This window comes from Aythya fuligula, chromosome 13 (assembly GCF_009819795.1).
Source record: "Aythya fuligula isolate bAytFul2 chromosome 13, bAytFul2.pri, whole genome shotgun sequence".
In the NCBI taxonomy this organism is placed as follows: domain Eukaryota; kingdom Metazoa; phylum Chordata; class Aves; order Anseriformes; family Anatidae; genus Aythya; species Aythya fuligula.
In genome coordinates, this window is record NC_045571.1 from 4628873 (window position 1) to 4656832 (window position 27960).

General features: G+C 58.5%; 1 protein-coding gene across 1 annotated transcript; it reads right to left on the minus strand.

Annotated features, from left to right (window-relative positions):
- Window positions 1-1908: 1908 nt before the first annotated feature.
- On the minus strand, window positions 1909-26879 carry SLC16A2 (solute carrier family 16 member 2). Its single transcript, XM_032196388.1, has 7 exons — window positions 26852-26879; window positions 24580-25014; window positions 8660-8804; window positions 5776-6238; window positions 5442-5585; window positions 4617-4845; window positions 1909-4130 (listed from the first exon to the last, which is right to left on the minus strand). Exons 1-7 carry the CDS (start codon window positions 26877-26879, stop codon window positions 3910-3912), a joined length of 1665 nt encoding a protein of 554 aa, XP_032052279.1. The 3' UTR covers window positions 1909-3909.
- Between the last annotated feature and the right edge of the window lie 1081 nt (window positions 26880-27960).

Here is a 27960-nt window from a genome sequence, read left to right on the forward strand (position 1 = left end):
CTCCTACGAGGCCAGTTCTGCAAGGTGCGGCTTCTCCACCCTTTCCAGCAGCGACTTTAAATACCCATATTTAAACCCAAAATGGGGCCCTAACCACCAACGGCTCCAGGCCTGATTTCTGCACTGAATTAAGTGCCTGCTTTCAGCCGCAGCCCCCTCTGGTTCATTAACTAAATGGAAATTCAAGCCTCCACCCCAGCGCTCTCACGTGGAGTCAGCTCAGACATCCACCCATCCAAAAGCAAATATTTGGCTCCATTTGGTTTTCGTGCCGCTGGATTTCAGGGAATTAGGAGGGTTACTTGCCCCCAAAAGTCATCTCTCCTGCTGTGATTGGTGAAAGGCTGGGAAAGCCCAGGTCTGGAGAAGTGTCGTGTCCTGTTCGGAAACGTGGATGCCAAAAACCCAGTGCCACCCGCGCGGTGTGCTGGAAATCCCAAACGTCATCCTACCGACGCCACCCAGAAACGTGCTCTGGTAAACAAATCATCTCACACGCCGTGACTAAAAATGTACAAAAAAAAAAAAAAAAAAAAAAAAAAAGAAAAGAAAAAAGAACAAGAAAAAAAGCTTCGTTCCTTACTAAAATGGACTCTAAGCCTAGCTGCTAATGATGCGCCTAAGAGCCGCGCTCCTCTTGGCAGCCGGAGCTGGAAGGCGCAGTGAGGAGGAGATTTTGGGAAGGATGTTCGGGAAAGAGGAGGCACTCAGGAGAGGCACGGCCTCCCATGAGGAGGCCCGGGTGCTGCAGGCAGGACATAACCAGGTGCACAAATCTTCTTCAAACACTAGGTTCAGAGGTGAGCTTGTTTTCCAAGCACTGATTCGGGTGCTGCAGGCAAAGCTGGGAGCCACAGGGCCACATCACCATCGGGTCAGACACCAAGGCCATGTCCTGCAGGTCGCTTTTGCCAAAATGTGCCCCTGGTGAAGGTGGCTGTGGCAGCAGGGATGGGTTTTGCTCTCCTGGGGAGGGTGAGGATGGGAATGGGGGCACCTGAAGCACAGCGAGTCCTTGAAGTGGTAAGGGCATTGCAACATTTGCAGGGAAAACAAAACAAAAAAAGGCAGTAATAAACCACAAAAGTGGTTGTGCAGGGGGAGAATGCGAAAGCTCAGTGATAACCCTGGCGTGGCCAGGAGCAAAGTCCACTGTGCTTCCCGGCCAGCAAACCCACGGGCAGTGCCTCTGCGGGAGGGAGCTGGCTGGGTGCTGAGGGCCCCACTGGGCACATGGTGCTCCTGGGGGGCGAAGGGCGGCTGGGATTGAAAAGAAAATGCCCCAGAAAGCTGCCCAAAAGGGCAGGGGGCTGGCAAGTGAGCTGGGGCTTTCTGGCATGTTCCTCATTTCCAACAGCCAGCTGACAAGAAGTGAATGGTGCCAGTGTGAGAATTACCAAAGCCGAAATAACTGAGGTAACCCCTGGACAAAGATGCTGGGCATGGATGTGCACGAAAGCTGGGGCAGCAGAAGCGAGAAATGGAGGGATGGTGGTGCTGGATCTGTCCTCCCAGCTCTGCTTTGCACTTGTGGCTTCTGTGTGACCGCCCAGAGCCAGGCTGGAAGCCACCTGAGATGCCATGGGAGCATCCGTCCCAGCCGGAGCAAGAGGAGTTAAACCCAGAGTCTCACCCGGCCGTAAAAAAAAAAAAAAAAAAAAAAAAAAAAGACAACAACTCTTTAAAAGACAACAACTCTTTCGAACACCCCGAAGCTAAAGATTTAGGAAGGCAGCCCCAGCCAGCCCCTGCGCCGTGCTGCCGGGGCACGTCCCGCGCTTGATGTGCACTTACATAAGGTGCGCGGTCGCCCGCAGCGCCAAGCGTGCTGCCGCCTCTGTCGGCAGGAGAAACTTGGGTTTTTTCATTAGAAAAAATGAGTACAAGGTCTTTTTTTTTTTTTTTTTTTTTTGCTATGCAACCCTGCCTTCCTGCTTGGCCTCCTGTGCCCACCTCCCAGTGACCGCTCCAACCTTCGCCCTTCCAGCCACGCACGCGGGCAGAGCATGGGGTGAGCCTTGCATCGCCTTTCCTGTGGCAGAGGTTGGCGTTCTGTTGGCCAAGGGCTTGTGTTGACCAAGAGCATGACCTTGGCCAGACAACAACGATGCCAGCAGTTTTGGGAGGCTATTAAGGGGCTTTGGTCCGTGATGTGGGCTGTACTCCTTCCACCAAACCTGGGCAGCCCATGAACTAAGTGCCCTCAGTGATAAGAGGCTCCTCCGGAGGAAAACAAACAAACAAACAAAAAACACGGAAATTTTGGGGGTGTCAAGTGAGGCAGGGCTCTGTAGGCACCTCTGCCCCTCCTGGCTGCTGGCTGATCCAGCGGTGCAGCACCAAGCCCCCACGGCCCCGAGCGCAGGCTCCTCCCGGGGCAGAGACCTTTGTGGGCAGGCTGAGGGTTTAGGGCAGGTGGAAATCAGCAAAATGTGGGGATTTAAGCTGTTAAATCGCTTTATGAGCTCGAGAGGTTTTACAGCCACAGAGTTGGCTGTGAAACCATTCACCCAGTGGGTGCAGTCACCGGGGGCTCTGCCTAGCAGCATGGGCATGGGCTGGGTTTGGGGCAGCGCTGCTTCTCCTATGGCTGGGCTGCAGAAGATATTTCTTTCATTTAACCCCCCCCGATAAGCCGTCCTCATAGGGCACTAAGGTCAAAAATACAATTTGAAGAGCTTCATCGGCTTCAGCTGTGACTGCAGACCCCCAGGCTTGCACAAGGAGCCGCAAGGCAGTGGCTGCCTTCCTCCAGCCGCCTGCGGAGGAGTATCGGGGGACCCAGGGACCCAAGGCTGTTGGATGCCACGGGCACCTTGGATCCTGCTGGCACACATATGTGGGCTTCCTAAAATATGGGCAGGACAGCAGAGATGTGGCAGGGATGCCCTGTGGGAAAGAACAGGTAGGAGACGTCCTGGGAATGCGTGCTGAAGAAAGGGCAGGTTGAACAGACACCTCACAACACACCAGTATATTCTCCAGCTCGTACAGGGACAGAAGTAACAGAAGCACAGACCACGAGACCTTACAATGCATTAGCCAGCACAGATTAAAAAAACAGAAGGGTCAGAGGGGCATGCGGGGTGCGGAGCTATGTACAAGGCTCTCGTTTCTAACAGTGGGTGATGGGGAGGAAAATCTGACACAGCCGGGATGGAAGCAGCCTTCGGTCCTTGCTCTCACCCGAGTTAATCCTGGCCCTGCGTGCCTCCATCTCTCCATCTAGCCCGAGGGTTTTGCTGCTTGGACTGCCCAGATGGCCCAGACCTCAGGCACCAGATACAGGAGTGGAGGCGAGAGGTGCCCAAGGCACCGACAGGTCTCCTCCTGTGATTTTAAGGCAGATTTTGCAGGATGCTCCTGTCCCCATGAGCGCACACAGCCACAGCTCTCGGGGAGGGCGGTGGAAAAGGAGGAGAGAAAAAGCTGAAAGCGGGGCTCGCTGGCCATTAGTCTGGTTTTGTGTTCCTCCTCTGGAGCTGCTGGCTCTGGCACAGCCTCTGGACCTGGCGCACCAAAGGGGGATGGGAGGGAATGGGTCTCTGGAAGGGGCAACAAGCTCCGGCTGTGGCCTGCTTTAAAAAGACGTTTATTAGCTGTAAACCTCTGTTGTGACGTATAGAAAACTGGGAAAGGAGCGGGAGGTCGATCAAGTTTGAATCCTGGTGAGAGTTTTCCTTAGAAAAAATGGTTAGAGGAAAAAAAAAAAATAAAGGCGACTTTGAAATCAAAACTGTCCCAAGAAAAAGCGTTTCTGCTAGTTAAACGCCTTCAACTAGAAGAGCTTTTTCTTTTTCCTTTACAAACGTAGTGCATCTGCAATCACTGAGAATTACAGTCTGGCTAGAAAAGGGCCTGTGCTTGGGCTTGTGGAGGATGCTGGTGGCGATCGCGCGTGCCGGCGCGTCAGATGTGTGCTTCGGAGGCAGGGCAGCCCGGCAGCAGCTCGCCGTTCACCACCGCCTCGGGGGCCAGCATCTTGTCCTTGCCGGAATCCAGGCGCTGCTTCTGCAGCATCCTCTGGTGGACCAGCGGGACGACGGAGAGCACCAAGCCGCCGACGATGGGGGGCACTCCGGCGAAGTAAAAGGCCGCGTGGTAATTCCCGAAATAATCATTGAAGTATCCTGGGGGAGAAGCATAACAGCCGTTATCCGTCTTATTTTGGCAGGACAGGACAAAGTCAGACGCATGCAAACAGTCCTGGATGCAAGCTGAGCAGGCACCCTCGGAGAATAACACATTGCTATTTATTGGCACTGGAAAAAATCCTTCCGATGCAGGATGCGGGATGCAGGATGCCCTGCGCAGCCCACAATAGACTTTTTCCATTGCTTAAGAAATTCCCTAAATTCTTTTCCCTGCTCTCCTGGCCATGAGTCATTTCTGGCCAGTTTTTATCTCGGCTTCCGACAGCAATCAGTTAATGTGGTCGCTCTGCTCTTGCTGACCCCTGCTTTCATCAGCACGGGGAAAAGCACTGAGATACTGCAGGCTGTAGCCAGCGAGTTCAAAAGCTCTTACACCAAAACATCCCCACGGGCAAAAACAGCCACAAACATCTGCTCCCTCCCAACAGTTGGGCCCAGGTCCAGCCTGGCGGTGATACCGACCTGCTATCGGCGTGCCCGCGGTCATGGGCACGGCCATCAGCCCCATCAGGTACCCGATGGCCTGGGACGCCTGCATGGGCCCCACCAGCTCAAAGGCGATGGGGGCCATGATGGTGGTGAAGAAGCCGTCGCAGAGGCCGAGGAAGAGGCAGATGACGATGACGCCCTCGAACCCTCGGCACTGCGGGACCATCATGCACATGATGCCGAACAGCATGAAGGATGCCACCTGGGGAGACAAAAGTGGGCACGGCGTTGGGGGACAGGATGAGTGGGGAAGGGGGGCAGGAAGCCACTCTGCACCATCCCGACGGTCACTTGAGGCTGTCTCCTCCGGGCAGGAGGAGGGAAGGCTCCCGGGCACGTAGCACAAAGACTTCAGATGGGGCAAGTCCTAACCCTTGTGTTTCTGAGATCCTCAGCTCTGCAGTCTTGAATAGGAGCAGTGAAACCAGAGCCACCTGATCACTCTACAAGACCCAGGGAGAGATGACCCACCAAATGCTTCACTAGAAGGAGCAACAAGCCCATGGCATTGAAGATGAGGCCACCCAAGGGCAGACAAGTGTCTTTGCCCAGTGCCAGCACTGGGCCCATCTCCCTGCCCCATGCCAGGGTGGCTTCTGAAGGCTACTTCAGAAGTCCTCCCGTCCTCTGGGCTCCCATCCAAGATGGCCAGACCCAGATTTTGCACTTCTTGTGCTATGAGCTGCAAGGGTGTTAGCTAATGGTCTGTAAATGATGGGCGATCTGGGGCTGTCAGTTCCTAGTGGTGTTAATGATGATGTGGCGATGTTATCCCCAGCTGCAGTGGCCACAACGTACCTGCAGGTAAATCTTCTTCAGCCCCGGAATGCAGTCACCAATGCGGCCTGAAACCAAGCGCCCCAGCCCGGACATGGCTCCGAGGCAAACGGGGAGAATCCAGTCCTTTTTGGTTTCTTTAAATTCCTTCTCCACGTATTTGACCTGGGATGGACAGAAGGACATAAAGATGTGAATCCTCCGTTAATTCATCTCAATAATGGGCAGGACTTTGCCTGCAGCAATTTATTGGTTGCAAGGCCTTTGGTGGCTCTGTCCCCTCTGATTCCCTGCTCCTGCCCATCTCCACCTTCCCACCACCTCCTCACCCATTCTAAAAAGCAAAGGCTCTTACCAGGTGCATATAGGGCACAAAATACCCCAGGACGGCCGTAGCGATCCCAAAGGCCCAAATCCGATAGGTCTTTCTCCGGAAAACCCTCAAGTTGAAGTACTTGCGCATCTGGGACCAGCACTGCTGCCGCAGGCTCCGGCTGCCCGGCTTCTCCTGCCCATCGTGCTGAGAGTCACAAGAAGGCGGCAGGATGGGCCGGTACGTCATGGACAGGAATATCTGGATGAGCATTAAGGCACTGAGGACTTGGAAAGTGTGCGCCAGCCCGATGGCCTTCCCCACCATCTTCAGGAAGAAGGGCAGCGGCACAGAGATGAGGCAGCTGCTGCCGGCCACGATGCCGTTGGCCAAGCCAAGGCGGCGCTTGAAGTAGTGGCCGAGGATGACCAGCGAGGGCTGGAAGGCGAAGGAGCTGCCGCAGCCGAAGAGGATGCCATAGGTGAAGTAACGGACCTCCAGAGACCTGGTGGGAAGAAGACATCAAGGTGGTCACGGCACAGGGATGGAAGGAAGCCGTGCCACCCCCTGCAAGCCCTTGAGTCAAGACCGAGGGCTCGCATGCCACCGGCGCTGCACGGACAGGCTGGCCTTGAGGAGCTTATTCCCCAGCCAAAGCGAGGATTATCCTCGTTGCACAGCTGGCACATTAAAACCTCCGGGAGAATGAAGTCTGGCTGAGGAGTGCTTTCTGCACAGAGAAGGCAGCAGCCAACCTGCCTGCCTCGGGAAGCTGACCTGACTTGAATGTTTTTTTAAAGTACTCCGAGCAAGATTTTCTAAGGTAGGCAGGGGGTTATTTTTAGCTACAAATCCTTTTTTTTTTTTTTTTTTTTTTCCACTGAAACAACTAATTGAAAACATTCTGCACCCAGTGTTTCAAAGCAGAAGGCACCAACCCTGGTTATTAGGCACTTAGGGAGGGAACATCACGTTTCTGCCCAGGCTCCAGGCTCCTTAATTATGTTCTTCTTCTTTAAGCTCCTCTGGGAGCTTCAATTAGGCAGTTAATAGATCTCATTTGTACCTTACAGAGGTGGCTGTGCTTGAGCAGGGAGCAACGTAGCTGCTCTGCAGAGCAGGTGGTAAGTCTGAGAGCCTTTGGAAGCAGCCGCCTCCCAGGGGCCAGCCTGGTTTTCCCAAGAGAAGCAGCAAAGAAAGGAGCCCAAAGTCAGGCAGTGGCTGCACCCCTGAGTTCCCATCAGTTTCTGGCCAGATGGAGGATTTGCTTTCATCCCTGTGCAATACATTCGGCTGCAAAAGTCTGCCATGGGAGGAGGGTGTGAGGGAGAGGTTTGGGCAAGTGATGCTGTGTGAAGGGGGTCTTCACTCTGACACCCAGGGCTGCTCATGAGAAATACAGCGTGCTGCTCCTGGAGCAAGCAAAAAGACAGCAGCCCGGATCTAACAGAGCGGTTCAAAATTGAGCAAATGTTTACAAGCACATCATTTCTTCCATGACAAGCTCGTCTCCATAGCTGGCCAAGCAGAACGGGGAACATGAAAGCTGTACCCAGCGGCTCAAAGACAAATGGCTGTCATGAAAGGCAATTTCCAGCTACTCCAGGGCAAAGCCACATCAGAAAACCCATCCCTGGAGCCAGGCAGGCAGCTGGGCTGCCTCCGACCTCCCACACACCAGCCCTGGCCACCTCAGCTGGGTCACACCAGCTTTGGTGCTGCAGCTAAGCTGATGTGTTGGATAAGTGGAGACAAATGCCGCCGGTCCCATCTGCTCACTGTTGATGCTGAGACACCCCTGCATGGCTGTGCCAAAGCCAGGCTCCTTCCAGCCTTGCTTCTCATCCTGGATGTCCCACCCTGCTTGCTGGGAATGGCCCTGGATGTCCCAGCTGCTCTCCGGTGGGAACGGCAGCACCATCACCCTTGGACAAAGAGGTCTCCTGTGGGTAACGAGGTCTCCTGGGATGTCTCCCATGGATAACGAGGTCTCCTTGGAAGAGTTCTCCCATGGATAACCAGGTCTCCAGGGATGAGGTCTCCCATGGATAACGAGGTTGCCTTGGAAGAGTAGGTCTCCCATGGGTAATGATGTCTTCTAGGACTATGTCTCCCATGGATAACAAGGTCCCCATGGGTTATGAGCTCTGCTGGGAGGAGGAGACCTCCCTCCAGCAGCTGCCCCTCATTGGCACTCACCAAGAAAGGTGAACCCAGCAAGATTTCTTCCCTCCCGAGGCGCAGCGGCTCTGGGGTGGCTCAAGCTGGCCCTTCATCCTCAGCCCAACAGCAGATGTACCCACAACACCCAGCCCCACGCCCCAGAGAGTCCCCAGATTTACAGGGATGTGTCCCCGCTGTCCTGCCCCTTCCCAGGGTGGCAGGGACCCCAGGCATCCCCCATGCCCAGAGCAAGGGCACCAAGCAGGGCACAAAGGAGCCGGTGTCCCAGGGTGGGAGCAGAGAGCGGGCGGCACGCCCTCTGTGAAACTAGCCTGTTTTTGCTTTGAAAACCACTTCTTGGAGCATTTTAATTAAAACAACATTGATCTGAGCTGAATTCAAACCCACGGAAACATTTTTATTCGGACAAGCTGGGACGAACGATGCTCTGGGGGATGCCTCACGGTGCCTTTGAGGCTCCATGTAAAAAGCCACACGTAAAGGACACTGGGGGTGACCTCGTTTTGCTCTCCTGAAGATGCAAATGTGTCGGGTTGGAAAGACTATCACATCGCATCAGGTAGACCTGCCATCAAAATGCACATCAGCGAGCGCCTGCCTGGGAACATTCACGGCGAGCCCCTCGTTCGGGTAAAGCTCTTTCTATCTCATGCCAGGAGAGCTTGAAACCACAAAATCTGCCCCAAATGGCAGCAGCTAGGGGGGCTGGTGAGGAAAAGGAGCTGGGAAGGGGCTGCCTTACTTGGTGAAGGAGCTGGAGAGAAGCCCGATGAAGGCGATGGCAGCTCCCAAGGCAGCCGTGGTCCTGCAGCCGATCCGGTCGGTGAAGATGCTCACGATGGGAGAGCAGAAGAAAATCATGCCCATGGCCAAGGAGCCGACCCATGCTAGGGAGAGAGAAGAAAGCTGAGGGCTGTGCATTGAATGAGGAGGAGGAGGAAAAAAAAACAGGGCACGGAGCCCATCGGTGTCCAGCTTTGGGCCATTCGGATTTGGGGTCCTGGGTCATGGCCAGGCGTCGCGGCTACCCGGCACCACTCCTCAGCATTTCCCAACCTCCCCCCGAGCGTGCCGGGAGGCCTCCCACCTCCTTAGCAGGATTTTCCCACCCCTCCCTGTCCCACCAGCAACAAGATGTACCCAAACACAGCAGGCAAGGCATGTCAATTAAAGGGCGGTTTTATATACAGAGCAAACGAGCAGCTGGTGATGCTGGCGTTATGGGAACCGGGTGTCAACAAGAAATGAAAAGCAGAGACGTGGCGGAGGAAGAAGGAGGGCAGAGCAGGCTGGCACAGGGGGCCCACGTCTTCCAAAAGCTGCTGGAGGTGCGTGGGTCGTGCCAGGTTACGTCCCCTCCCTCCCCTGGTCGGACCCAGGAGATCCCTTCCAGGAGATCCCTACCCTCCTCCGGGGAAAATCTCCGTCTGTCTGCTTTAAGAAGATTTTATTATTCACAGATTATTTCAGCCCTGCCCTCCACCTTCTCTCTTTAATGGTTTCTGTGAGTGTTTTGGGGAGGAAAGGCAGGCTTTCAAGAAAAGCAATGTGGTGAGGAAAAAATCTCAGCCTGCCTGCGCCGAGGAGGAGCACGGGGAGCATCCCGCACCCGCGACGTGTTCCCTGCTGCTTTACGCCTTTTATTTCCCTTGCACCTCCACCGAGAGCTCTGCAAACCCTCTCAGCACACAACAACAGCCATGAGATCTCTGGAAAATGGCTGGGTCCCTATTAAAAGAGCCCCTCCCCGCACAAGAGGCCCCCCAAGCTCAGCCTTTCAAGGGGACCACACAGAGAAGCCCTCTCCAGCCTGGGAAGAGCCGACCCTTCCGAACTAATTGCAGGGCTCTCCAGGACCCAATTTACTCAAAACACACACAAAAAAAGAAAAGCTGAGGCCGGGCAGGAGCCCTGCTGCAGCGGGGGAGAGGGGCGGGAGGGCGGCCAAGATGGGAAGGGCTCGTTAACGTGGATAATGCGCTTCCCGAAATGTTCCTTCGGCTGCAGCCAAGGCAGTAAAACGCGAGATGGCCCCGTCATGTTTGAAGTTTGTTATTTTTGGAAATTGCTTTAAGAAACACGGAAATAAAAGCATAAAGCGAGTATTAAAATTTAAAGGGGCCAGATTCAGATCTTAATAACCCCCGAGATTTACATGCAAATAAGCAGGATCAATCTCTGGCCCAAAACACGCGCACTCACCTGCGGAGATCAAAGCGAGCCCGGGCGAGAGGCTCAGCACCGGGCGCGGAACAGCCTCCACGGATTTGTGTTCGTGAAAGGAGATAGCACTCAATTAAACCCGGTAAACAAAACAGATCCCCATGGCAAATTGCTCTACCTTTAGAGAAAGGGCTTACCACAAGCAATGAATAAAAATAGGTTTTGGTAATAACAGCAAGTTAAAATTAGCAAGAACAATAGCCCGGCTTCCAGAGGAGGCTGCAGCCTCCCCGGCACAGCCAGCCCGCGGCGAGGCCGTGGCCTCGGCACCTCGTCATGGGCAGCGGGGCTCGGTGGGGCTCCCCCCGTGCTACCAGACCAGGGCTTCTTGGTGGCACCAACCCCTTTTTGGCCCTGATCGGGAGGAACTCTACGGTTACAGGAGATCCTGAAAGAAATTATGGAGCGAGTCCAGCTCGGGATGGGGCTGGGATCCCCGTGATGTCAACATGAGCCTGATCAAGGCTTGGTGGAGGCTGGAGGTGCCGTGGCACGGACCTGCCTGCCACCAGCTGAAGGGGCTCTGAGGATGGTTGGGACACACAAAGAGCCCTCCGTGGGGCTGGTGGCCCGGTGCCACCTCCCTTTGCTGGAGCAGAGGTGGTCATGGCAGCAAGACGAGGGCAAGGACCCGAGACGTGGCTCCCGAATCCCCCCCCGGTGCTGAGCTCATTGTTCCAGCCTTCACAAAAACACCATTAACAACGGTGCCGCACGGCACTTTCGGCCGAGTCTATTTGTTCCTTTAAAAACGCCTCTCCAGGGAGACGAGAGGAAGGGACGTCGCTGGCGGCCGTGCTTCCCCGCTGACCCACATACCGCAGGCTGGGGGGATCAAGGGCCAGGAGGTGACCTCAGATCCGGCGCTGGAGGAAGTGTCTTCCCTCGCTTCCCGCGGCTTCTCCCGCTCGGCCGGGGATGGGGACGGGGATGGGAATAGGGGTGGGTATGGGCATGGCATGGGATGGGCACAGGATGGGATGGGGATGGGATGGAGATGGGCATGGGATGGAGATGGGAAGGGGTGGAGATGGGGATGGGGATGGGGTAGCGATGGGATGGGATGGGATGGGATGGGATGGGATGGGATGGGATGGGATGGGATGGGATGGGATGGGATGGGATGGGATGGGATGGGATGGGGATGGGGTAGGGATGAGGTTGGGGATGAGGTTGGGCATGGGGATGGGCATGGGGATGGGGACATGCTGCAGAGGGTCGCCTTTCCCAGGTGCTTGGTGTTTCTTGCAGGACAGATGGGGCTCCAAAGGTGATTCTGCTACCTCTCCCCACCTGCTCCGTGTCTCCAATAATTTCTCCGGTCGTGCTGGGCGGAGATGCTTGCTGGGCACAGCAAGGCAAGTGGAGCCCTGCTGGCACGGCAAAGCTCACCACGAGTCCTGAAAGGCCTTCACGGCCCCACCTGGCTTGCATTTTGGGTGGCCTGGGAGCTGCAAGCTCTCGCTGCACAGCTGACAAGTGCTGCCCCGAGCATTTGCAGCTGTTTGATCCCGCAGACCCAATCTGCGTCATCCTCGCATCCTCAAAGACGAGCCTGACACGCTCCCAGCGTCCAGCCTGGAGGGTTTGGATAAAGGCAGACATGAAGCGAGGGCTGAGGAGGCCACCACCATGGGAGGAAAGGAAGGATGCTGCGCTGAGGGGCAGCAAAGCAAAGCTGACGAGCTGCTGGGCTCCTCTGGGCACGAGGCGGTAGTGCAGTGGTGGCCCCACGTGCAGATAAAGCCAGATAAACTCATTAACGGTATAGCAAGCCCCGCTTGGTACCATACCAAAAGCTCCAGAACAAAGTCCTCCTTTATCGTGGTTTTTCTTTTTTCTTTTTTTTTTTTTTTCCCTGGCTTCTCCCCCTCCCTCCTTCCGTGTGCAACCCGCAAACAAGCTGTAACTCGGGATGCAGGGAATTGCTCGGCCCCACAGCAATGCCTTGTGCACGCCGCGCCGCATGCAGGGGATGTGTAAGCGAGGTCCCTGCCACCCCCCTGTCCTTGCCCCGGTGGCTGCTTCTATCTCCTGCGACCACAGAGTGACAGAGAGCAGCCCGTGCGAACAAAAGTCCCGGCATTGTGGCCGTGTTAAGTGGGGATGGAGGCAGAGCTGTGGTTTGGCTTGGCAAGAAGCGGGCGCAGAGGGTTTTGGGCTGGGGGGTATCTCCTCAAAGTGTACCTCGCTTCTAGGAGCCGTGCCTCGTGCCGGCCCCGAGCCATAAAGCCAGCCCTGGCTGGTGCAAGCCTCGCTGCCTCCTCCCCAGCTGCAGCAGCAGCAGGACCCCGCGCTCCCCCCGGCACACGGATCCTTGTGAAACCCACCCAAAACCAACAAACAGCATGTGCTGCGCAGATGGGAACCGCCGTGTGCTCCTCTCGGCAGGCTGGGAAGGATTTTCTGCTCCGCGTCTCCTCCTGGCTTACAATTTTTGCGAGATGATTCACCTACCACACACTGAAGTCACCAAAAACCGTAGGAGCTACAGTTGTGACAATCCTGTCCCGACGAGGGGAGAGGGATGCCTGAGACCCTGCGGGACCCCACTGCCAGCAAAACCTCCCCCCCCCCGGGCCTCTCCGGCCCCTTCTGCCCAGCACTTTTATGAAAACCAGACCGGCTCCATTTTAATGGGCCGAAAATGCCCTCCTCCCGCACGCGGAGCCAATCTGTAATTAGCCTTTCATGTAGGACGATGTTTATTCCTAGCGGGGTTTGTCTTGGCACGCTCGCTCCCTCTGAAAGGCGCACACATTTCAGGACTCAAACCCTGCATTTCGTTCTCTATCTGCCTGTTAATACTCATTGTTCCCAAGCCCCTTTTCAAAGCGCACCCAAGAGGAGAAAGATCCTATTTTTTTCTGAAAAAAGCCCTCTCCAGCACCAGGCACACCAGCAGTGAGTGCAGCCACGCTCACACACACACACCGCTGCTGATGCGACCCCTCAGCGAGACCCAGGACGCCTTCCTCTCTGCTTCCCATCTTTTTATTTATGGATATAATTATTTATTCCTGACTTCGGTGCCCCTTAGATGTCCCCCCAAATCAACGCAGTGCAGGGAAGCGAGCCCCTGTGTTTATTTTGCAGCTCGTGCAGGGGGAAAGTGTGGTCCGGTGGCAGGGTTAGGGTCAGGATTTAGGGTTAGGGTTCAGGTTAGGGTCAGGGTTAGGGTTAGAGTCAGGGCCAGGCTGCTCAGCTCTCCCCAGCCCCCTGCACCCTGGCAGCTTGGGGTTTCCTCCAGGCCCCCGGCTCCTCACCACGTGTTTTTGGGGAAAAGGTCCGTGTTGCTGAGCTCAGACAAGTCCCAGAGCCAACGGCAATGATTAACTCCAGCCGGACGGCGCGGGTCAGCCGTGGCCCGGACACCAGCTGCTGCACGTCCGAAATTTTAAGCCTTTGGAAAAGCCGTGACCTGACCAAACTTCACCGGGCTGTGGCTAGGATTAACCTCTTCCTGCCCAAGGCCAGCCCCAGCCCGTGCAGCTGCTGTGCACGGGGACCATCCCCAGCGGGACCCCTCCACCTGTCCACGTCCCACAGACGCATCCTCGCCTCCGAGCCCCCCGTGGCCACTCGGGGCTGGTGCCCGGCTCCTGGGGCACAAACTGGGAGGACAGGGGTGGCGGAGCTGCAGGAATGTGCCCACTGCTTCGCCTCCAGACCACGGTGACAGGAGGGCGTTTAGCGAGAGAGGCGGCCGCCGGTCCAAGTCCTTCAGGGCTCTGAAACGCCGTGCGGCCGCGCTTCGTCCCCATGCACGCGATGTTTCCTTTGCACAATTTGTTCCCTCAAAAATGACAGGGCTGGGAGAGGCCGGAGAACCACGCAACAACCCAGCAGGCTCCCAGCGGGTGGGGGGCAGAGGTCCCCGAGCCCCCGCCCCCGGTTTTACCCTGCGAGGGGTAAAAACAAGACTGGGACACCTGGGGCACAACCAGTCCTTGGTGCCCTGGGGACCTCCCTGGATCACGGCCGGTGGCCCACAGCTGTTCCATCCCTGGGAAATCTCCGTGCCCTTCCCGTGCCCCCAGCCAGCCCTGCCTGTGCCACGCTCGGGAATCCTCTGCCTCCCGCTGGGAGGATGGGCTGGAGGAAGGATGCTTTTTTCCAGACTGGAAGAGACAGAAAAGCTCTCCTCCCTGCCAGATTTCTCCCGAGCCATCTTCTGTTTCCCATTAACGGTGAGAAGAAACCCTCGGCTTCGGCCCCGCGCTCCTCCCAGTGCAGCTCCCAGGGGCGCTTGTCAACATCCCAGGAAAAAAGGCGAATTCAAACCAGCCGGGCAGAGAAAAACACCCTCCCTTTTTTCAAAGGGAAAACAAAGAGGCTGGGGAGAATAAATGGAGGCAAAACACTGGGCTTTGCACAGGCTCACAAAGATCTTTTTCCCCCCTGGTCGAGTGCTTGACAGCCTTCAACCCCCTGGAGAGCTGAGGGCAGCGATGGGACAGGAACAGCCCCAACTTGGCATCAGCCCCCCTCCAAGGAAGAAGACTCCAAAAATCTTCTCCCAAAACACCCCTCCAATCTTCCCAGATGGAAGGAGACACCTCTCCATGTGTCCCCCCGGGGAGGGGGGGGAGGCTGATGAATAATTAAATGCCCCTTGCCCCCCTCCTCCAGCAGCTCTTGCCAAACCTCACCCCGCCGGCGATGCGCCCGCACCCCTCGACTTGCCGAGGTGATTTTCGGCTCCCGTCCTGCCTCCCAAAACACTTGCAGCCCCTCGGCTCGCCCTCGGTCCACAGCAATATCTGGTGCAGAAACACTGCTCCGGGCCCCCCCCGGCGGGGGCACCCACGCGCTGGGTGCCTCCTCCCTGCACGGAGCCGCCCTCCAGAGGAGAGCGCAGCCGAAATATTTCAGCTATGTTCCTCGTTTGCCTACACCCAGCGAGGCCCCGATTTGTCCGCCCAATAAACGACGATAGACGTGGCTGTAAATATGAAAGGGAAAGTCTAGGCGGCGGCAGCAGCTGCTGCGGGTGCTTTCCAAAGGCTCTCCCCCCCCTCCCCACCATGGCTTTTAGCTCGTTTCACCCCTGAGCTTGGCTCGTGGTGAGATGAGGCTCGGAGAGCTCCCGGTGACGCGGGCCGGTGCACGGTGATGCTGGCCACATTGGGGATCCTCCATCAGGTCTCTGCTATGGGGCTAATAGGTTAAAAGGTGGAGAGGTGTTAAGGGAAGGTGTTTGGGATCCATGGCCATTCTGTAAAACCACTGCTGGGTGGAAGATGTGGCCTTGAGGACGCGGCTTCCTCTGCCTGTGCCGGGCGGTTTCTGCCTTGTCCCCAGAGAGGCGATGCTGACGCCTCTGGCTCGTGCTCCTACAGCCCACTGCTGGGGAAAAAAATCCCCCGAACGACGCAAAGCTGGCATGTTATCGCTAAACCACACAGCCAGAGGCCAAGAGGGGTAAAACTTCCCCGCGATTTTAATCTCTTGGAGTTTCCTGACATTAAAGCAGGCGTTTGAGAACACCTGGGTATCTCGGAGAAATACGACTGGGCTGCAATTACGCAAATCCGATAGCTGAAGGGAACCGAAGAGCAGCAATATATAGGGATTTTATGATTATTATTATTTTCAGCAAGGAACAGGTTATACCCCTTTGCCAATGGGGTGTTACTTTTGGCTGACCCGCTCTCCTCTGGAAGTTTTCCAGATGTGGGGACGCCTGCATCGAGGTGCAGATCCATACCCCTGTGCGTCCCGGCACACATCCCCACGGATATGGCCCTGCCCAGAGTAGGAATGGGGCCAAGGGGACGTGGGGACAGCCCGGGCAAGTCCAAGTGCCTCGGCAGCAAAGTGCCTCCAGCCGGGCGGAACGCGAGCGCGCCGGCGTGGCGTTTTGCTGCATCAAGGGCTTTTTTTTTTTTTTTTTTTTTCGGTGGGAATAAATAACCGAGCAGGTCAATGAAGGGTTCCGGCAGGCACCGGGGAGGTTTTGGTCCTCCTCCAGTTCGGGTTCAAAAGCTGTAGATCCTACCTCTGCGCAGGAAAATGTCATTTTGGGGTTGGTGCAAGAAACAAAGAGCAAATTCTCCTATCCCAGCAGGTGGACGTGGGGCTGACAGTGGTGGCCAGCCATTAAGCAGCCACTCAGCTTCTTTTCCAGCCATTTATCTGCCACTTCTCCCACGGAAATCACCCCTGCCCAACCCCAACCAAAGGGAAGAGCAAAGCCCAGTGGCTTCAGCTGCGCAGAGCTGGTGCTCTCCAGGATTTGGGGGCAAGGAGGGACGATGCAGGGCACCGTGGGGCTTTCCCATCCCACTGATGAAAAGCTGGGAGCGGGGAGAGGCACTGCTCACCTTGCCAAATCCACCCAGGCCACGGCGAGCCCAAGGAGAGTGCAATGGGATGGGTGATGGGGGAGCCGGTGCTCGGGAGCCCCCCGAGCTGCTGCCGGTCCCACCGGGACGAGGGCTCGGGACTGGTCGGAGCGGCTGGGAGATTACAGGAGACATTTACAGAGCCGGGGAGAGCCTCCCCCTTCTGCCTGGATTGATGATGAGACCAATACCGGCAGCTTCTCGCTTAACCTGTTCGACCATCGGGGCCGAGCCAAAACTTTACTCATTCATAAGAAAATGTGCAAGGAGATTGACTCGTCACCAGCCCTGACGAATGGGGAAAACCACCAGCAGCCCACAGCTCGCACACCGGTGCCTTTCAAGCCCTCTATCAAGTTCCTGAATTGAAATGCTCCCAACAAAGCAGGGGAGGGAGCGATGCATGGCTGCCACGCCCCTGCGAGCCGCCACCCCGGCACGGCCACCAGGAGGGAAAAGGATCCCTGAAATCCAGCCTGGGGCTAATCCTATCCAAGGTGCAGGCAGAGAGGGTTAATAGCCAACCGCAGGGTTCAGATCAGGACCCGAAGTGCCTCTACTCGCGGCTGTTTGCTTTACGGTTTGCTTGATGAACTGAAGCAGGGCAGAGTTTAATAGCTTAAAAAAAAAAAAAAAAATCCACCATGATTTTTTAGCTTTTGGCGATACGTGTAATTTTGTGCGATTCTCTCTTAATTAAGGCCCTCTCCCAAAACACAGCACGAAGCCAAGCAGCAGAGCTGGAAAACTGGGCTGCGAGAGGCAGGTCCCAGCGGATGGGCCGCGGCGCTGTCCCTTGTCCCCAGGTGTTTCTGAATATCACCACATCACTCTTGGTGCAGAAGGAAGGATATAGGAGCAGATCTTCTGCTCTTGGTACCCAACACAAGCCTCAAAGACAGAAAATCTGTGGGCTGGGCAACGCAGCAGGCGATGCCCATCCTGGTGCAGGGGCATCCCCAAGCGCCGGGCCCCACCGAGTTAATTTTGAAAAAAATAAAAATAAAAAAATAAAAATCACACAACACAGCTGATATTTACCCCTCGGCAGCACCATATCTCGCTAGTGCTCCGCTAATATTACACGCTGCAATTAAACGATAAAGCTCTAATTGCCTTATCTGAGGGCGGCGAGGCAGTGCTGGCTGGTGCCGCGTGTGCGCAGCCGCAGCGCTGGCGGCATCCCTGGGGGGTGGCATCACACCGGGTATCTTAAAGCCAGATAAAAGCCCCTTCTGAGCAGGGGGGCACAGCAAGGAGGGGCTGTGAACAGCCAGGGCGCGGCACGTCTGGACATGGGGCTGGGACCGTGCATTTTGGCACACTTGGCTGCAGCAGCCAAATTGTGCCGCTTGGTTTAGAGGTGCCAAGCGCCAGCACCACGGCACGCAGAGAGAAGCAGCAGAAGCAAACCTTGGTGCTTCATCCCCGCCTTCATCCCCTCTGAAAGAGCCCTGCAGAGCCACACCATCCTTTCCCTAAAGGTCATCCCCATTTATTTAAGTTTCCAGGTTTGGTGTCACCTGAATCCCGACTTGCCATTTTTCACCCCTTTCCCCACTCGCTCCCGGCGCCCACCCAGACCCCATGAGCAGCCCCAAAAGCCAGCGGGGGCCCTGTGCCCACCTCGCGGGGCTGGGTGCTGCTGGGGCCCAGCCACAAGAAAGGCCGATGCAAATCGCATCGTTAGCATTCTTTCCGTTTTAATAACCCAAGGTGTTACCAGCAACAGTGTTGCTGATTTTTATCTCCGCAGCGCCCTTTTAAGAGCTCCAATTTGTTTTTCTTGGAGATCTCGTTTTGTTTTATTAAAGCTGACACCGAGAGGGAAAGGAGACATTCTGGGCCCAGAACAAAAATATCCCGTTTAAATACCACGTATTATTTTCTTGGAAACACTTCTCCTTTGACTTTAATTAAGCTCTCCCCGGGCTGGCGAGCTTGGCGTGCCTGGCTTTACAACCAGCTTAATCCCCGGGCAGCCCCCCACCCCCTAGAGCTCCCTGCTTCCATTGTTTACATAAACCTCAAGAAATAAACGTGTTTTTGCTAAAATACACGGATTAATAGCTGGCTCGAGGTCAAGGACGCCTTGACGTGGCCTCTTCGCCACCGGCCCACCCGTGGAGCAAGCGCGCAGCCCTGGACGCCCCGCTGCCTCCTCACTCGTGGCTCTGCCGTAGCCAAAAAAGCAGCTTTTCTGGCTTTGGGATTTTTTTGGGGGGGGGTTCTAGGAAGGGATGGGGAGAGCTCTGCCTGGTGCCAGGCCACGATAAAGGGCGGACGGTGCCCAAGTGCGACGTGTTGCTGCCGGGCTCATGCAAGCGGCGATTGCAAAGCAAAAGCGTTCCCGAGTTGGGAAATCCCAGGAGGGAGCTTGTCCGGGCACCGTGGCGTGCATGCCCATTAGGTAATTACCGTCAATCTTTAATCACGGGCGGTTTTCTCTGCCGGACCCGAGGCTGGGGGTGCAGCGGGAGCTGCCGATACGTTCGGTTTGCTCCAGCATCGTTCAGCCAGCCCCAGCGCCCGCTCACCGCAGCCCCGCCGAGGGTTTATGGAAACCCGCCCGCCCAAACGCCCGGCAAGTACCAACATCCCCCCGGGAGGGAAGGATTTCACCTCCCTTCCACGTGCAGGAGCTGCCGGCACGGAGATTAAGGCCAAGAGCCTGAAATAAAAGCTTTGTTTTGGTGCCCGGCACGACACGTCCAGAAAATTACAAAAAAAAAAAAAAAAAAAAAAAAAAAAAAAAGGAGGGGATTTTGGGGACGCTGCTTGCTGGGGGCCATGTGCTTCATCCCCAGGTGACCACGGGGGTGTCCTGGCTGGGGTCCCCCTGCAGTGCTGCACCAGGCAGACCCCAGCAAGTTGGCCCATGCAAGGCTGCCGGCCCTGGGTGATGCTGTCCCCAGCAGGTCTCTGGGAAAGGAGGAAACAACCCCTCCGAGCTGCTACATCCAAACCCAGAGCCAAAACGAAACAGAAAGAGGGGAGAAACAGGGTCCCGTGACACCAAGGCGTGCTGTTGCCATCCCTTGCGACCTGCTCCGCTGTGGGTTTGCAGACCCAATGTCCCAGGGCAGCGTTTCCCAAAGCCCCAGGCACCATCCCCATCTTGAGGTGAGGTGTCCACGCTGGGACACGGTGCCAGGAGCTGCTCTGATGGCCACCAGAGCATCACGGCGCCATCCTCTGCCGCTCCCATGCCCGCCCGGGTGGCTGCTGCCCAAAACGAGCCCCGTCGGGGTAAAACTCTCACCCAAACACAACCACGACCTGATGGTGTCCTGCAAAGGGAGGGCGCACGGTGAGGCTTCACCCCTAAATCACGCATGGGGGGGTCTATGGGTTAAACCCCAAAAACCCAGAGGCCTGACGACGAGCCAGCCTGCTCCACGGGGAGCTGCTGCCCGCGGTCCGTGCCCGGCAGCCGGCAGGACCAGTTGTGCGAGGCGCCGGGGGAAGAAGAAGCGATCCCGAAGCGCTCGCACACAAAAAGCGTGTTGCAGCAATGCCGGGCACACGTCACGGGCGTTTTGCAACCGCCCCGACTGCCTTTGGGGTGGATGCACGGAAATAGCCCGGCGTGAACCGAGCTGCTGCCGCGGTGCCGCTGCCCGCCGGCGATGCCCAGCCCAGCACATGCCCCGCTGGGCAGGGACGGGTGCCAAGAGCAGAATCGCCTTCCCCGGGAGCGGGGAGCGATCAATCCTTCGAGGAAGAGGAGGAGAAAAGGGCAGCAAGCAGCGAATGCCGCGGTGGGGGCAGCTCGGCTGCAGGTGTTGCAGCAGCACGTGGCTGCCGGAGCACTCGGCTCCGAGAGAAACCCCTCTGGGCACGCTGGTTCCTGGGGGACGCCGCTTTGGGAGCCCCCCCTATGGGGTCGTGGTGAGACCCTGTGCCCCCCAGCACCCACCCCGGCCCTGCGCATCGCCTCCTCCCCGGCCGTCTGACACTCGAGCCGCTGACATTAGCCGAGCACCCGCTTTGGCAGAGCTCCCGAGGAGTCACCCGGAGGAGACGAAAAAAAAAAAAAAAAAAAAAAAAAAAAAAAAAAGCAAAAGGTTACCCGGCGCCTGGTGCTGACGGATCCCAATCCCCTGAAACAAACAGCCCCGGGTGCTGCGGCTCCCTCTGGGATTAGCTCCCCGTTAGCTGCTGCCCCCCCGTGCCCCCGCAGGAATTTCCCCTTGGCTGGTGCAGGTCACAAAACCAGCCTCCAGGCGCTCCCCCGGCACAGCCGGGTGCAAATCCAGGCTCACCCTTCGTCCCAAGCACCCTGAGGTGCCCAGGAGGGGTCTGGCAGCCCCTGTTTCATCCCCACCAGCTCTGGTGGTCTCCTTCGCACCAAGTGGGGGGGCCAGGAGCACCTCTCCTACCGGGTTGCTCAGGCTGGGGAAAAAGGGGGCTCGATGGGGTCTTATCATTGTCCCTGAGTTACAGAAGCACAACAGGGACTGGAGAACTCCCTCGGCTGGCTGCTGGAGGATGAGGGTGAGCTTTGGAGACCCGGGTGAGGTTTGGAGGCCACGAGTGAGGTCTGGAGACTCAGGAAGCCCCCAGCATGTTCTGGGTGTGTGTGGCAAGTGACAGCCACCAACAGGTAATAATAAAAGTGCCAAATCGTGCAGATTTGGGTAAGGAGACGACAGCCCAAGTGAGCCCTTCAGGAGCCCTCCCAGGAGCCAGCACCCATCATGGGTCTCGGATGCATCTCCCAGTGTGTAAGCACGGGTAAGGCTGCGGGCCCCGACCCCAAAGCCCGGAGCAAACACCTGGGGAAGATGCCTTTTGCAGCAGCGGGCTAAATAAAGTGCACTTCGGTGGCGGCCGCTCCCATCCAGCCTCCTCCAGGCTGCGGAGCACTGCTAAAATTAATTAGGACCGCTTCCAAGAGCTACCTCCTGTGATTTACTCTCCCCGGGGTTTCCCTCGTGGAGGCGGCTCCAGCAGCGCTCACTGGCCCTGGGGCTCCTCGAGCCCCAGAGGAGGCCGTGCTGGTTCCTCCTCCCGCTCCCTCCTTATTTCAGCTTCATTTTGTCACGAAACGAGCTCACGCCTTCTCACCGAGCCTCCCCGCTCCACTACGGCTTCAAACCAGCCCCTTCCAGCCGGGCTCGCCCCCCCTGGGGACACAAAACGGGGCGTCCCCCGAGCAATTCCCCGCGAAACCGGTTGGGAAGCCGGGTAACGAAGATGACACCCGGCCAAACCTGGCTGGCATCGGCGAGACCGAGGAGCCGAGGGCTCCGGCAGCCTCCGCTCCCTGGCTGGGGCCGGGCTAAAGGGGGGGAAAGCTGCTCCCCCCGTCCCCACGCACGCACGGGCAGGAGGAGGAGGCTGCAGGACGCACAGCCGCACGCGCAGGGGCTGCGGCCGAGCCCGAGCAGCTCCTCCGAGCGCCCGCAGCTCCCATTTTGAGCAATCGGAGCACGAAAGATTAAGCAAAAAGGGGAGTTAATCTGTAGCTCGGGTATTGACACGACGCGGAGGAGGGGAGAAAAAGGAGATCAATGAAAACGTTAGCGGGGAAAAAATATAAACCCGCGTGATCCCATCTCAGGTGCCTGACCCCAAAATTAGCGGGGGGAAAAAAATATATAAATCAGTGTAATCCTCTCCAGACCCCAAAGCTGCCTTGGTGCCTTCAGTGCCCGGGCTGGGGCCAGCGAGCACCACAGGGCACCCAGCAAACGCCCTCAGACATCACCCAGCACCTCTCCGCAGAGGAGAACGGGCTTTTTCCTGGCTCGTGTGCAAGGTTGTTGTTGTGTTGTTTTTCAATCCCAGTGTCAGCGAGCCCTCTGCCTCCCCCCAAAAGGAAAACAAAGCCGAAAGCACAGAGTGTGCCTTGCAAAAGTCCCGGCTGGGGCTTCACGCTGCGAAGGGGCACGGCGGTGGTCGCGGCCGCTGCGTGTTTACAGACACCTCGCGGTTATACTCCTTCAAACAAAGCAGCGTATGCATTCAATGCATTGTTGGGAGAGGGTTTGTTTTCACAGCCTGACCCGAAATCTGAACTCCGTGGATCCTGCGTCTCTCAAGATCAAACGCGAGAAAACGTGACCAATGCAAACAAGGAATAAACCTTGATAATTATAGCCGTGCGCTGGGGCGGCTATTGTTTGGTTCAGACTAGTACCCGCTTCAGCATAAACATAACCCTATTTTTAAAGGGATGCTGGCTGGCCTGCGGCGGGGCTCTCCCTGAGCTCCCTCTTGGGCACAAACCCACCTGCTCGGGAGCGGAGAGGGGCTCTGGGGACGCAGCCCCTGGGGGCTGAAGGACAAAGCGAGGCGCTCGGGGCCGTGCTGGGTGTCGGGGCGGGATGGGGCCGGCGGGTCCCCATCACGTCCCCCAGTTCTGCAGGGGACAAAGGGGGACCCCTGGAGCTTGGCCACCGCTTCCAGCCATCGGGAGCAGATGGATGCTGGGGAACAGACAGACAGACAGACAGACAGCACCGGTCTTTTCAGGAAGGCCGTATCACTTCAGAGCTTGGAAAGGAGCTACAACACTTTTCCTGATTATGTTTGCACGCAAACGACCGCCGCGGGGAAATTATGCAACCCTGTGCAGGGAGGGACAGCGGCGGGGGGAGGAAGGGCTCGGGGGGCCCTGCTCCGTGCCCCCCAGCCCCCACGGACCCCCCAGCCCCGCGGATTTACCCCAAAACCTGCGGCACGACGAGGTGGGACCCGCCGGCCCTGCGCAGACCCCGCCGCACCGAGGTTATCAGCAGCCTCTTCGTTAGGCGCCCAGACCTGAATGCATATTCGTCACCCAGGCAATTTAATTACCGAGCCTGGGTTCACCTCGCACGCCCACACGCCTTTCTTTTTCGAGGCCTCCGTGCGGTCATAGCCATAAATAAATAGATCTCGGGAGCAGGAGGCAGATGCTGTCTCCTCCGAACCCCGTCTTGGGCATGCAGCTGTGAAACCACCAGAACTCGCAGTATTTCATTTCTTTTGTTCCAACTTCTGCAGCTCTCTGCCTCAGGCTCTCCAGATAGGATCACGGGGAGCAGGAAACAGCGCGCTGCGCGATGAGCTTCCCGGGGATGGCACGCACAAGGCACAGGCACACACACACACACACACACACACACACGGACATCAATCACGGTAATTACAATCGTCCACACGTTCCCAGCTCCCTGCCACACCGCCGCTGCCCGTCGTCTCTCTGGTAACAGCACCACGGGGTTAATTCTGCATCCCCGGGGTTAATCCCGCATCCCCGGGTGCAGCCCAGCATTGCTTTCCTCCTTGTGTGCCCAAGGCTGGGGTCACCGGTGCGCAGGGCGGCTTGGGCAACGGTGGTGCCCAAAATTCAAGTTTGAGCCCCTTGACATCCCCTGGATAGCCCTAGCCTCATCCAGAGCGATGGCAAAACCACGGGCACTTGTCCCTACCCAGCAAGCTGGGCCACGGTGCCCACCATGGGGACGGAGGTGACCTGCTCCTGGAGGATGCCGAGCCCCGGGACGTGGCAGGCGCCCCTCGGGGACCCCTGGCCTGCCGCCCTGCAGCCGGGGTCCCTCTGCCAACTCCACTCGAGCAGCAGAGACATCAAAATGAGACACATCCCCGTGCACAGCAGTAACACGAGCTGGTTTCTGGTCCCACCAAAAGGCACCGTTTGGGGACGAGGCCCCGTGGCAGCGCTTCGGGACCCGCACACAGCGGGTGGCCGCGGCTTCGAGGAAGCGTGGCTGCCGGGCAGATGCTCTCCCACCCCGATCCCGATCCCGGAGATAGGGCAGGCAGGCAGCCCAGAAAACCCACACCGAGAAGCAAGAGGCAAACCCAACAAGCGGGCGGCCGGCACACGCCGCCTGCTCCTCACCCCAAAACGTGGGGCGGGCGGGCGGGACGGGGTGCGGGCACGCTTTTCGGATGAATTACTTTTAATTGAGTACGTAGTAGCTTAGAAACACATGACAGTGCCGGAGATAAATATAGCAAGGAGGGCAGGGATGGCGGGGGCAGGGAGCAAGCACAGTTCAATGCCTCCAGCCGAGGCTCCGGGGGGGGCCGGGATGGGAAAGGGGTCGGGCAGGGGGTCGGGCAGGGGGTCCCGTACCTGTTTTAAACTCCAGCGCGGGGTCGTTCTCGCCCTCGCCCAGGTCGCTCTGCAGCATGGTGTAGATGATCCCGAAGGAGTTGTGGATGCCGAAGATGGAGCCGTTGCACCAAGCGGCGGCGAAGACCACGACCCAGCCGAAGCCTCCCTCGGGGGGCTGGAAGGGCGCGGCGGCCCCGCTCCCGGCCCCGTTCCCGTTCCCGTTCCCGTTCCCGGTCCTATTCCCGGTCCCGGTCCCGGTCCCGTTCCCTTCCCCGGTCCCGGTCCCGCTGCCGGTGCCGTTCCCGGTGCCGGTGCCCGGTTCCCCCTCTCCGCCCGCCGCCCCTCGCTGCGCCATCGCGGCCGCGCTCCGGCCGCCGCCCGCCGCCCGCCTGCCCCGCAGCCGGTCCCAAATGCCCGCCGGCCCCCCCGGCCGGCCCCCCCGCCCGCCCCCTCCTGCCGCAGCCTCCCTCCCCGCCTCCCCTCCTCCGCCGCCTCCATCCTCCTCCTCCTCCTCCATCGCCCCAACCCCGGCCCCTACCTGCGCTCCCCCCCCCCGCCCCTCTCTCTCTCTCCCCTACGCGCCCCCCGCCCCCCCCGCCCGGCCCTTTTCTGCCCCCCCGGCCCACCCCAAAACCCCCCCAGCCCTCCCCGGCCGGGGTCCCCGAGGGGCTCAGGGGTGGCCCCGGGTCCCGCCGCCGCCCCGCATCGCCCAGCGCCGCCGCCACCGCATCCTGCGGCGGGCACAGCCCCGGGGCGGGCCCCCGCCAGCGCCGCCCCCCAGCCCTCCCCTGAAGTGGGGCAGCACCGGGAGGGTGTTGTGTTGTGGGTTTTGTTTTGTGTTTTTCTTTTATTGGGGTGGTGGGAGAGGAATAAAGGATCCGGGGGGGAACCCCTCGCCCGGCAGGTGAAGGCGGCTCAGGGGGCTGGGAGATCCGGGGCGGCCTCGAGGGGGTTGGGGGGGTCCCCAAAAAGCCGGCGGCTCTTTGGCTGTGCCCCCCCCCCCAGTCCCCACCCGCCGCCCTGTTTTTACGCAGGGGATTTTTCTTTCTCATTTACGCCCCCGATTTACTCCAGCGCGGCGGGATTGCGCCCCCAGCAGCGCCACCCGGCCCCGCCGCCGGAGGAATTGCAGATTTTATTCCCCTTCCTCCGCCGCAGTCTCCTCCCCGGATCCCCGGCTCGGCAGCGGCAGGATGGGAGCATCTTCCACTGCCCCCTGCCGACGCTCGCAGCCGCAGCTCCCAGGTCTCAGCCCCGCAGGGGGGCTCCGGGCTTGCCCCTTCGCCCCCCCCGGTAGAGTGGGGCTGAAACCCAAGGGAAAATTGGGGAGCCCTTCCCCACCGCACTCGGCATCCCGATGGGATTTCTCCCCCACCCGTGGTCCCAGTGTCCTGCCCACCTCGTGCTGAGCGTGGGGGGAGGCCAAAGGGAGCCGTGGGGGGGGGCACAGGGGTCGGTGGCTCCAATAAAAAGCAGTCGGTGGCTCCAAAAAAAAAAAGCAGCAGGGAAGGGAATATCTCACCAAAACACCCCGGGAATCGTATCAGAGGGATGCACCTTCGGAAAAGAAGAGGAGTTAGCAGCAGGCTGAGACCTCCCCGGGCGCTGCACGGTGTCGGGGGGCTCCAGCCCTGCTGCGGGGCTGTCCCGAGCCAGCATCGAAGACAAAACATTGCTGGCAGCTTCTGGTGCCCGGACAAAAAGCCCAGCTCCAGCCGGGACATTGTCATGCCTGGCACAGCCACGGCCCCACACGCCCGGCATTGGCGAGGCTTTGCTTTTTAGCTTTCAGCCCTGGCTGCGACAGCCGTGACATCTGGCCCGACAAAGGCGACACGAGGTCCTCCCGGGGGAGCAAACATTTTCGGGGCAGCGTTAAGGCAGCAGCCACCCCCTGGCAGGGAGGCTGGAACACGGAGGCCGGCGGCTGAGGCTTGTCACGGGGAGAAGCCAGCGCCCCGAGGGCTTTCCAGGCATCGAGCCCCGTGCTGGGCTTCGTTTTGGCATTCCCAACTGCGGCGCTGTGTTCCCTCCGGCTGCCCGCTCGCCTTCGCCAAGCAGGTGAGGAGGTGTGAAGGGTGGTTTCTGTGCGTGCCTCATGTCTTTCGCACCTCGCCTCTCCAAAAGCAGCGCCGTGCCGTGCCGTGCCGCCCCGCAGGACGTCCCCGGGGGCTGCCCGAGGTGCTCCGCCGACCGAGAGGTGTGGGGCCGGCGCACAAAGGAGGCGAGGATCCAGCTGGAAATTAATATTTTATAGAACACCAAGAAAAAAATCAGAGAGGCTAATTACGGTGATAATCATCGCGGCCTCCGGGCATTTCCGTGGAAGTCAGGAGTTGCCCGGGATTACCTCACCCCTTGCAGCAACCTGTGCGGGAGGAGAGCGCGTGCGGTGGTGGCGTGGCACCTGGCATCTCCTCCGGGACCCAAAACTCTTGGCTTTTGGCTCTGGTTTGGCGTGGCTGCCACAGCTGGGGCCAGCAGAGAGCTGGAGTTACGGGTGCTGTGGTTGGGTGCCCACCCCAGCACCTCCTGTGCCACCGAAAGGAGCCAAAGCATCAGTGCAGGAGGCTGTGGGGCTGGGAGGGCTGCCCTGCCCCGTGGAGCAGAGCGGGACCACTGCGCACACACCAGATTTGGGAGCAGAGGAGCATCCTCCCACCCAGCCAGCCCCATGGATGCTCTGCAGCCCAACTCCTGGCACCGTCTGAGCCGCCCCCAGCCCAGGAATGGCCTGGGAAGGGCCGTGCACAACCCACACGATGCACGAAAAAGGCAGAGGCGGTATGCAAAGGCCTCCCTTGGCAGGACCCTCTGCCAAAACACACGGACAGGAGCACTGTGCTGCGTTCCTCTGCCCGTCCCCATGGTGTGGAGCAGATGGCTGAGCTGTGTGGGGTCTCAGGGCACGCAGCCCGCACCCTCCAAGCCTGGCCACGTGTCACCAAATGCCAGGGGATGGGACAGAGCCTCCTGGCACAGCCTCGCCAGCTGGTGACAACCCAGTGCCAGGGGTGCAGCAGGATTTGGAAGCCCCACAGCTTCCAAAACACCAAAAGGAGAAGCGAGCCCTGCTTCTTGCACCCACGCCTCCAGCCTGATGGGTGACACAAAACCAGACAAGGGCGGCTCCAGCACGTGGCATGGAGAGGACCAAGGCTCCACCGCCCGGTGCCGAGGGGCTTCTTGCTGGGGGCACTGGGCTGATGGCAGCCCCACGGGGATGCCCAGGGTGCGGGGATGTTGTAGGGCAAGGGGGAAGCGTGAGGGAGGCGGCGGCCACAAGGTGACCACAGGGAAGCCGAGAAGATGGTGCCCGAGCTGCTGCCCAACCTCCTGGGCGCATCCTTCCAGCATCCTTCGCCTGGCCTTCTTGCAGGATTTCTGCCTGGGCACTCT